We start from the raw sequence: 12,239 nt of genomic DNA on the forward strand, positions 1-12,239 counted from the left end.
AGCGCTCCCAGCGCCGCACTCTACCAAGTGCGCCACGGGCTCGGCCCCATTATTCTTATTTTTAATTCTAACAATGATTACTCTAACCATTTTTTCCCACACCCCTGTAAAAAATCCTACACAAAAAGGAAATCTTTGCATCAGCTACTTTAGAAAGACTCTTCTCTTTTGTCAAGTTTGACATAAATACTTGAATAAGCTTATAACCAATTCATTCAATAAATGCTTTAACAGTACTAACCTGAAATCAGTAAAGAGCTAGCCTAAATACAAGAATGCTTCAGTGGTCAAATATGCTCAGATCTACTGGTGGTACATGGAAAACTCTTTTGAAAAGGACTGTGAATTTAGAACTTCTTATTGCTTTCATTAAGAGACTGATTATTGGGCTAGTCAGTTAGATCAGTTGGTTAGAGCATAATCGTATAACCCCAAGGTCACAAGTTCAGATCTCCATACTGGCCAGCCGCAGAAAAAAACAGAGAGACATTGATTATTGCTCAAATATGGTCTGATTTTAAATTTTCAGTATAATTCCAACAATAGGGTTTTTTTTGTTGTTGTTGTTGTTGTTTTCTTTTGGCGGCTGGTCAATGCAAGGATGGAACCCTGGAACTTGGTCTTATCAGCACCAAGCTATAATCGAGTGAACTAACTAACCAATCCCCATAGGTGTTTGATTTATCTATAAGGAGTACTGATTACTCTTTTCTCCATCCCTCTCCAAATCCCACTACCAAGTTATAGAAGAAAAAATTGAAGGGAAAAAAAACCCCCCAAAAAACTGCATCAAGTTTGGTTTTGCAGTCACGGCAAACAGTAGGTGGTCAACAAAGATTCATTCAATAAAATAATAATTGACCCAGAAATCGCAATATGCTGGAATTTGAGAAAATGTTAGGATAATTCAATGTTAAATATTTAGAGTTCAACCACTACATTTACATGCATGTCTCATTTGAGCTGTGTTTTCTATTTTGAGAAAAGTCACTGTTTTCTTTTTTTTTTTTTAATGGCTAATTCAACGTTTATTGAGAACCTACAATTTAACCTGCTCGGGCAGATAATGGATAGAAACAGTTTTCCTGTCTTATTTGTGTTGTCTGGTCTGTATACATATGTGCAAAGGAAAGGCTAAATCAGAGAGGGAAACCAGTCCTTCCCAATAGCCTATATTTTTTCTAGGCAAGTGTAAATAGTCCCCATCAGCAAAAAAGTCTTCAAATCTGTTTATTTAGAAATCTGTAAATTTTAAGATCTGTTCTGAACCTTTTCATTCTCATGAAAGTAAATTTCTAGTTATCAGTCTGCTATGTACAATTTAATTATAATATTCTACAATTGTAAGGATATAGCATATTATTAAATCTATGAATAATCAATTCTAATTTTCAACTAATAGTATAGAATTAAACAATAGAAAAAGAATATAAAGAAGACTTGTGATTATTACAAATTGAATGACAAACATTTTTAAAGTTGTAACATGTGCAAATCTTTTACCTCTTGAAATGACAGTTTCTAACCCAGTTCCGTTAATGAAAGCCCGTTTAATGGTTTGTGTTTTAATATCTGTCCAGTATAAACGTTCCTCAGATGCATCAAAATCTATCACAGTAACATCGTCAATATCAGGGACTGTGAAGGCCGTGATAAAGTTAAAATATGGATTGTCTATATCCACTCCTCTGATTTCAGAACGCCTTGCATAAAGAAGAAATTTTTTCATTTCTAGAAAAGAAATAGAGATGTTTTTCAATTATAAAGTTGACAAGTTTGAAACAGTCTAGAATTCTAAAATATTACTTGTTAATGATTTAATACATTTTTAACTCCAGAAAATCATAATCAATATTTGATAAAAAAATTAATGCACAAATAATTCATCTATTTTAAATTAAGATATTCAATAGAAGCAAATGTAAAACAATTTAGAATCCTTAAGTCATCATTTTTCTTCAGCTAGAAATGTCAATAAATTCTCAGTAAATTATTTGATCTTAGAATTTCAAACTTGCTAAAATACATGGACTCTACAAAGGTCAAACAACCATATTTGTTCTTTGTACATAATCATAACAATATTGCATTTTATGGAATGCTTTTTGAAATAATTTAAGAACATTTTTTCTATACTGCCATTGAATAAAAGGAAATTAAATGCTGCTTTTAAAAATCTTGCTTATGTTTCCCCTATCAAAATTATGGTTCAAATACCTTACAGCATGCTCTTATCATAATTTTTTGTAAATCTGTAGTAACTAACAATGTGAGATATTGAATCATTTTTGCTTGCATAGGCACACCTTTCTATTACTGCTTTGTGAAATACCAGATCAAACTGGAATAAAAGTTACAGATCTTCCATATTATTTTGGTGTTCTCTTTGGGATTATTGTTGTTATTTGAGATATGTTATTATTGTGTACAATTAAAGCCATATGTACTTAATTCCTGAGATAAGTTTTAGTAAGTACATTTCTCTCTTTTTGCCCTTATAATTAATTGCTTTGAAAAGAAACAAAAATTATTTATTAAAAAACACTGACTTTCATTCACAAATTTATATTTTTTAGTTGAAATATGCTATTCAAGTGTTTTTTTACAAATCTTTCCAAGTTACATATTTTACTTCATTTTATCCCCCCTCAAGTTGATAATCCCCTACAAAATGATGCGACAGTGACTTTAAAAGAAGAGCAGGGGAAGATTAAAACCCTTAAGCACCTCTTTGTTATGCAGTTTACTACATCATCATTTTCTGATAATGCACTTTCACTTACATATCTCCCTGTTTTGCAGAGATAAATTCTGCTAACACACCAAATAAGAAAGCAGTAAGAAAAAAAAAAAAAAAAATAAGGCAATAAATAGTAAAGCACAACATATTACACATTTAAAGAATTTTCAGTCTCCCCAAAAGTAGATGAATCATAAATAGTGGCTAGAAATAGCACCACCTAAAATGTATTTAATAATGTTAAAAACCTCTCGTGCTTTGCTTTGAGTAAATCTGAATGCTAAATCTAAAATCTGAATGCTAATACAATTTGAGAGAATTCAGCTTGGATTTTTAGATAAGAACTGTAAGAAATTTACCATAGCAGGTCTTCTTGTCTGAAGAAAGCTTCATCAAGTGGGGGCATGCACAAGCAGCGCTCCTATTATGATTGATCAGACACATGTGAGAGCAGGGGCCTTTGCCGTCATTAGCTGCACAAGGATTGGGAGCTGTAATTACACAGTGAAATATTAACAGTGGAGAAGAAAGAATGTATTAGAAAACCTCTGGGGTTGACAGGGGTTGTTCACTTAATGATTCAAAGTAAAGTTTCCTACATAGCACCCTTACTAGGGTGATTAATATGACAGTGATAGATAATCATACACAGTAGTTACATTAATAAAAATATTTTTCCTCCACCACGATAACAACTATGATAACTCCCTCAATTTCCTCTAAGATGAATGACATGCACCCTATTGCCCTAGAAGCAAAGGTTTCTCAAGAATTTAGTCTCAGAAACAGTCAGATGTAACAATGGGTGCTTTTAAAAAATCCCCTCTAGCTTGCTTTCTTGAAAAATAAGTTTATTTTTCTTAGTTTGTAGTTAGCCTTAGACCATTAACTAAGATTAAATCACAACATAAATGACAAAGCCAGCTCAGCTGGGGATGAGAGGAGACCATCCAGACCCTTAAATAATACCAGGGAAGGGAGCAGAAACCAGACTGAGCCTTGGTGTCATAGATGACATCAGAAGGCAGCTGACTGTCACACTTAGAGATTTTGCACCTGGCACTTTACACGTAGTCTCCATCCTAAAACTCCATAAAACCTCCCTTTCTCTGGCAATCGGAGAGGCAGTTGGGATTTTACCCTCCGTCTCCAGGTTGATATCTTCTGCAATAGGAGCTTTTCAAATACTATCTGGCGAGTTTCATTGGCAATCCTATAATGGGCGTCCTGTAGCAACAAGCGCTGAGACACATGGGTCGGGGATTTCCCCACCAAGTCAGCCACCCATCATGAGAAGGGGCACAAAGCAGAAGTTCCTCCCAGCTAATTCTCACAAGTTTGCCTGACGTTGAAGGGGAATCCCTCAAGACTTTTTCATTTACAAGGAATAATTATTGAATTTAGTATATAATAAATTCAGGTAGAGCACAACACAGACATCGGGAGTTCCAATGGATGTTATTATTTTTTTAACCTACCATATAGACTCCCTTCAGCACAACACTTAAAATTTTCCCTAGCAAACTGCTGTTACATGTATACCCTTCCTTCAGTCCATTTGCTTTTTTTCATATCAGAGGCCTGTGTAAAGAAATGTCTGTCCTCCTTCGTTATGAAGTCATCTACTTTTTTATTGTTATTTTTTGTTCTGTATTAACTGATTCCTAGGCTAAAGTTTGCTCCACATACCTGCTAAATTCCATTGTATAAATAACATACAAATTTAGAACAGAATATTAAATTTGTAGTTTGATGTCATTCTTTCTTTTGTGTTTCTTGTTCTGTCATCATGCCTTTTGGACAAGATTTTAATTTCGATTAATCAATAAATATTATTTTTAATCTTATTTTTTATAGAGCCTGTCTAGTAGAATAAGGTCTCAAGAACTAGGCTACTAAATTGAAGGCAGAAAAGAGTTTCACCTTCTGATCCCGCCTGCAATATTTTAGCTTTCAACTAATGAATGACATCTTCCTAACAGATAGACCCATTTCTCAGAGTAGTGATAGAGTTCAGGATATGCCACCCTGAAATATGCCACCTTGGCATATGGAAAATAGCAGAAGCAGAGGAAGTCTTTCTGACCTTCCCCCCACTCTACTTTCCTGAAGCAGGTCATAAAACTTAGGAAGGGTTTTCTGAATGTTGGAGATCAGAAAACAAGGTGCCAAAATATGGTGCTTTGGCATGCTGAGTGCTTTGACTTAAAGAAAATTGAAAGGCCTCAGAAATAAGCCTCAGAACCAAGGTATCCCTCTGACTTTCCCTCACCTCCATCTCTCTGATCCTGTTTCTTTCCCAAAGCAGAAGGGACTCTCTGTAATTTCCTTATTTGATTAGGGAAGATTATTCCCCCCCCAAATGCAATTATCTGAAAACCTCTTCCCTAGGAATCTCATCAAATAACCAGGAAAGATTAATCACTGGAAGTTAGACTTTTCATCTGTTCTTCCGAGGGAAGCTCACAGACAATATGTGGGAGACTTTATCTGCATAATAAGACTATCTTTGTTTACAATCAAAGTCTGCCCCTCACCTCCCTGCCACCTCCCCCAAAACTCAGAGGAACTTTGTCCTAGGACATTGTTCTTTGAGCTCATCCATTTCCCCTGAATATCATTTACTCCTACCCATCCCATCTCCATATCCCCTATGAAGAAGGATATATATATAAGCATCTGGACCTCACTGGGATTATGGATAATCACTCTCTTGAGATTCCCCTGTGCTTATTATGCATGTTAAATAAATTTTGCCTTTTTCTCCTACTAATCTGGCTTTTGTCAGTTGGTTTTTAGTGAAACTTTAGTGAGTGAAAAATCAGCTTTCCCTCTGTACCTACGTGACTTTCCCTTGAATCAGGACATAAAACTCTCATGTGAGAGGTGCCCTCCATCTACCCAGAGGAAAGAAACATCCTTATCAGTGTGGACAAAAGATCACGGAGAAGAATCTGAAAAGACCTTGCTGAGTTTCCTGTTTCTTACCATTAGATCACACCTCCTTTGGCCTATCATATTTCTCCACAACTGCCCACTCTTCATCAAACCTGGTATAAAAATACACAGGTTTTAACCATTTCTTTGGGTCTTCATTTCCTCATGAAGGTTCCCATGTCATGTAAAACTTAAGTTTGTATGCTTTTCTTGTTTATCTGTCTTTTGTTATAAAGGCCTCAGTCATGAACCTAGAATGGGTAGAGATATTTTTCCTCTGCCACAAAAGTTAATATCAGTCCTGTAGCATTTTGAAACACAAAGAATAAGAATCAAGGAAATATAACAAAATTTAAAAGAAATTAACTGAATTGATAAATACTCAAGGTGGCTTTTGGAAATCTTTAGCATTCCCCATATCAAAATGATAACGTAATGCATGCCATTTGTTTAAAAGAATAAATTTTTTTAAAAAAAATGAAACCCAGAAACAACTCATTCTCCTAAGAAAAATCAATGAAGAACAAAAAGTGGTAGAAAATAGCAGAAGTGAGGGTCCCAAAGATTCCTTAGTGCAATTCCCTCCCTCATAGAGCACTACACATTCTGCTCTTTCTTAACTTTTAAATTTTCCTATTGTAATAATTGGAGTCCCTAAGGAATTGCAAGTTAGGGAAGCAGGAGAGTAGGTATAAAGGTTGTTGAGTAGAAAGCTATTGCAGGAGAGGAGGTGGGATGAAGAGGCAGTATTAGAGAACTGTTACCTAGCGTGGTAGATAAAAAGAGAAAAATCAAATTCTTCCACACTTGGAAAAAAAAAAAAAGATGAAAATAAGGAAAAAAAGAAGAACAGGAAAAACAGAAAAATAAAGAGGACTAAAAGAGAAGAAGGAAGGAGAAGAAGAAATTTGTTCAAAAACATTGGCATAGAAAATGCTGTTTCTCTCAGGGAAATTGAAAGTTTAATCCATGACAGTCCAATAGTAGGTACTTGGACTTCACTTTGAACATCATTATTTTTAGGCCAGAATCATACTAGCTTTTCTCAACATCTTACAATTGTGATAAAATACTTTTTAAAAGCAAAGATATCAAATTTCTATATACAGACTAAAGTAAAAAATTACATTGACTTTGCAGCCCAAATTATCTGTGTTAATGATAACACTGTAATGTATAATTCATAATATTTTGTGCTTCACAGAATGGAAAATCCACAAAGAATTCTTACTTTTCATTTTCATTTCTTCTCATTTTGAAATAATATTGTTAAATCTTTTGAGTTTCTTTTTAGCCATGCATTTGAACACAGCTACCTACTCTAATTACCAAATTAAGAAATTTGGCTCATAATACTCACATTTTAATATAAAGCAGTAATTAGCACATGATGACCCTAAGGCCACATCTGGGTCCACTGACTGTTTTTGTAAACAAAGTTTTACTGGTACATAGTCATGTACATTAGTTACATATTGTATGTCTGCTTTCACACTGCAATAGCAGAGTTGAGTAGTTTAAGCAGAGATCATATGGCCTACAAAGCCTTAAAATATTTATCTAGCTCTTTACAGAAAAGGTTTGCCAACCCTTGATATAAAGCAATTAACTATTTTATGAGAACTACTATTACAAAATTCAGTATCAAAACAGAAGTTGTAAACTCCTAGAAGACCAAGGCTAGTCCATTTATTTGCATCCAGGACATGGAAAAAGCTAAATGCTAAAAACAATTTTAACAGATGAAATGCAAACACAGCTGTGCAGACTGGGTTCACTGATAGTTCATATTATCTAAATTCATGTTAACCAAACAAAAAACCTTAGAGACACCTGTAACACCCCCTGCCTTTTATTTATGCCTTGAATAAATATTTAAGAAGCACCTAGCTGTTTCAAACACTATGAAAAAAGCTGGGATATAATAGTAGACAAGACAAAGTTCTTATACCAAGGAGCTTTATGTTCTGTATTCTAACCCTCTACTCCACTCTTTCCAATTCTACAGTCACTGGCTCAGTTTGCATTCTTTCCATCTTCTGCATAAATTGTTGCACTAACCTCCTAGCTAATCTATTGATTTCTAGTCTCTCCCCATTGCACACAGTTATCTTTCTAAAACACAGACTTGAATATATTAGCCTTGTTTAAAATTTTGGATGGCTTCCCACTGTCTACCTCAAATAGTCTCAGCCTTCCCTCCTACCATTTCCTTCATGACTTCTTGGCACTAGTCAGACTGGTGTACCTGCTACTCCCATTCATCCTCCAGTTCTTTATCCTGATCCACTGTCTGTATATTTTTGTTAAAGAAATCATCAATCTTCCAAATACACAAAAATTTAACTTCAAAGCATTTTTCCCTTCTTTTTCACTATCATATTTAATCACTTATCAAGTACTGTCAGACTTTCCCTAATGTGTGCTTCCTTTCCATTTTCACCACTCCTCTTCCAGCATAGAGTTTATTTCCAACCTTCAAATGACTGCTCTGGCCATGTAACTGGTCCTGTGTGGGACTGCCTCTTGTCCAGCCTCATCTACCACTTCCCTTCTACATACATATTATGTACACGCTAAAATGGACTCTTTGTTGTTCCTTGACTATCTACAGTTTGTTCTGTTCCATCTCCACATGATGTACATTTCCTCCCCTAGAATTTCATCACCATTATCTTTATATTAATCTTTCTTCATGATCCAGCTCAATTCATTTTTCTGCCATTAAACCTTCTCTAATGAAGCCAGTTAATGCTGATTTCTTCCATGTATAGCATTAATGATTGACTTTACAAGGCATTAGACATCTTATTGTTTACTATTCTATTTTCTAATTTGTGACACATATTCATATATTTTATATTAGTATACACTGTTCTTTCTAGCTAAACCAGTGGTTGGCAAGCCTTTTCTGTAACAGGTCATGTGATAGATACTCTCACTTTTGCAGGCTGGCAGGTACTGGGCCAGCAAGGAGATCTGAACTCTTGACCTTGGCTTTATCAGCACCATGCTCTATCGAGTGAGCTAACTGGCCAGTCTTAGTGCTTCATAGTAACTGCTCAATTCTGTGACTGTAGCACAAAAGCAGCACTAAGACAATAGGTGAACAATGAACAGATGTGGCTGTGTTCAAATAAAACTTTATTCACAACACAGAGGGCTGAATTTAGCCCGAGGGTTGTAGTTTGTCAACCTCTGAGCTAGATAAGTGTTATGCTAGCAGGGACTATGACTTATACACATACACATTGTTTTTTCCTAAAATTTCTATGGCATCTATTACTGTGTTAGACTTAAGGACATTTGAATTCATATATCTGTTCATGAATGTATGTGGGTATATGTTCTTAAATGGCAGCAATCTAAAAAATTTGAAAAGTGATTTAATCATTTAAAGCACATCATAGCTGCAGGTGAAAAATTAAGTAATGCATAACTACAATACTTTATAGGAGAAGCAAATGCTAACTATGCAATTATATGGAACTGATGTGTGTTCTGTGAAAAAAATAATATCATTAAAGATAATTTCATATTTCATGCAAACTATGTTTAATTATGGTCCATTTCTCACCAGCAAGGAAAAAAAAAAAGCTTTAAAGACAAACCATTATTATATCCAGTAAATTCAAATCAAATATATGCAAATGTTGATGCAATATAAAATGTGTATGATATTGATTTACCTAATAAAACCATGTTCAAAATAGAAGAATGCCAGAATCCAATTTGTTAGATGAGAGGAAGATTTTTCTCCCTCCCATGTAGTCATTTTTGATAGTAACTAATATTCATCCTGTTAATGAACTTTATTGGTATAAAAATAATTACTAAAGTAGATAAAATAATTTATCCACATTAGTAATTTTCCTCTAAAAAAGGATTTAATATTTTTAAAGAAAACAATTTTCAGAAGTATTTTGCAATTAAACACTAATCCCAAATTCTATTTTCCCCATGGCAAGCATCTTTAAATGCTAATTTTAACGTTTGACATTGAAAAACTTGAGTGAATTCCTTGCTTAAAATACACACATACACTGCAAAATATGTGCAAGTGGAGAATGTTCTTATTGTTTTAGTTTCACCAGATTCCAGCAGTACTAGGTATACAGCAGCTATTTTCATCAAATTGTCATATTTTATGGATTAATTTTATACACTACTCAATTTCTATAAGTAGAATATAAAATGTCTAAAAATCTTATCTAATCTTCCACAGATGTATGTACTTGACAGAGAGAATTTTTAAAAGCCACAAATACTATTTCTATTTGTGTACAGTGCTCTGTGAAAGGGTGAAAATTAACTTGCAATATCATGTTGCCTTTATAGGTGAAGTGCATCTTAAAATACGATTGAACTTTCAGTCATTCTAAAGAGGTGATGTATCTTTCTGGTATCTTAACTTACTTGCTGTGTATTTCACTTGCTTTGAAAGAACAAGCATTTGTGTCAGGAAAGTTTCTACCTTTACAATGATTTTATAATCACACAATTTTTTTTATAATCTAGGCTAGTAGTTCTTAACCAGCAGTGGTGGTGGTGATATTGTGCTCCACCTCCCCCCTTGCCCAGGACAATTGGAAATGGAGACAGTTTTGGTTGTGATGACTGGGGGTACTGCTGGCATCTTAGTGGGTAGAGGTTGAGGATCTAATAACCATCTTACAATTCACATAAAAGCCCCCATAACTAAGAATTATCTGGTCCATATGTGTAATATCTTGATCTTAGAGTAGAACTATGGATTCACAGCTAAATGGATCTGAATGAAGGGCCCTGAATAACTTAACGTTTGTATGACTGAGGTAGGTACCTCAAACAAACAATGACAAGAAAGATATAATTTTATGATTTCTTTCTTACCAATCTTTTTCACTGCTGCAATGTAGACCGTGCTATATCTTATTTTTATAAGTAGAAATTTATAATGCAGTTGAACTTAACTACCTGCACATAAGTTCACTTAAAATTTTGTTGTTTGAAATTTGTATTATATTTTGCCAGAGAAGTAATGTTAAAAATGGTAATTAAGTTTTCAAGTGAAGCAACAAAACCTGTTAATTCATAATGTTGTTTGATGACAATACAGAAAGATTCACTAGTAAACAAAATTAGGGGCTAGTTTATATGACTGGTATGGGAGCAGTGGACAATATATTATAGGGAAGAGATAAAAAAGAAGAAAGTGAGTTCCATTGTGATTTTTCATATCAACAGTTGGGACGAGGTGGCAATGTGTCTTTGACATGCTTCAACTTTCATTTCTCTCTGTTGGTCACATCCTCTTGCTCTTCTCCCGGCTCTCAGTACTGTACAATGTTCTAAGCACCTCATTACAGAAGCCTCATAGGTTCATTCAAATCTCAAAAATTTCTCTTGGCTGTGATATCACCTGCCTTTCACTTCATTACATTTAGAATTCTCACCCACTCAAAGCTTCTTGCATCAAGTTCAAGTAAAGATGGAAGCATTTTGATTCAATTATTTCACACTAGCAGTCTTAGAAATATTAGCATTTTTAAACAGAGTGCATGTCAAATCAAAGAAATCTCTTACTGATAATATATAAATATATGAAAGAAGGAGAGTATTAAACAGTGGGGAGAATGATATATTTCAACAGAGTTAATGTTATGTTAATAATAATATGGATACACATACATATATATAAATGTGTATATACGTATATACGTGTATATGCGAGAGAGAGAGAGACATTTGGTTTATATACAGGTAGTTAGGTCTTGATATGGTAAATTGTGGAATTGAACAATTTAAGCAACCTGCAAATACTTGAGATTAACCTCCACCACACTGAAACATGTTTCTGAGAGTATTTCTTTACGAAAGGAAAAATCCTTTCTACTAATCACATGAAAAATGTTGCTCATAATTATAATTTAGTATATTAATAGCACCATATGAAATTCCTCATTCTTTAGGTTTCATAAGTGGTATTTGTCCCCTAAGGATCAATGACATCAGTAATAGTCTTAGAATCTAGATTATTTTTTATTTTTATTTTTTTGCAAAATAAGATCATCCTGTTATTTAAATAAATGCTGTCAAAAAAGTTTAATTTTCTATAGAAATATTTTTCTGATGAAACTGGAAGCACTTAAATCATTTCAATGTTAAAGCTATTTCTTTGAGAAATAGTCTGCAACTCTCCTATCTTGTTCTAACATAATGGATAAGTGGGATTAAAAAAATGACAAAAAGTTTAAAGTTCTGAAAATGGAATAATTATTTTATCACAATATGCTAGAAAATGTGCTAAGTGTTTTATAAGCACTACTTCATTTACTCCCTGTAACAGCCATTTTTGTTTATAAAAATAAATTGCTCCTATGTTGCAGAAGAGTAAACAACTTTGGAAAGGTACAAAAGACTTACTCAAAATCACACAACTATTAAGAAAGGAACAAGGATTCAGATTCCAGTTTATGAGCTCTAACTATGACAACGTAAGACCTCTCCAAATGAAGTAATTCATTTAGTTTCATTCACTCCATTCATTCATTCATTAAGCAATTCATAGATATCTTACAAA

The 12,239-nt window shown here is 33.9% G+C and overlaps 1 protein-coding gene across 1 annotated transcript in view; it reads right to left on the bottom strand.

Moving 5' to 3' along the window:
• Positions 1-12,239, bottom strand: part of LRP1B (LDL receptor related protein 1B) — a 1,457,254-nt gene that overhangs the window by 583,184 nt on the left and 861,831 nt on the right. The window contains exons 28-29 of the mRNA XM_063085362.1: positions 3,100-3,231; positions 1,504-1,731 (exon numbers count right to left, since the gene is read on the bottom strand). Coding sequence (XP_062941432.1) covers positions 1,504-1,731; positions 3,100-3,231 — 360 coding nt within the window. The remainder of the gene's footprint in view (positions 1-1,503; positions 1,732-3,099; positions 3,232-12,239) is intronic.

This window comes from Cynocephalus volans, chromosome 1 (assembly GCF_027409185.1).
Source record: "Cynocephalus volans isolate mCynVol1 chromosome 1, mCynVol1.pri, whole genome shotgun sequence".
Classification (NCBI taxonomy): Eukaryota; Metazoa; Chordata; class Mammalia; order Dermoptera; family Cynocephalidae; genus Cynocephalus; species Cynocephalus volans.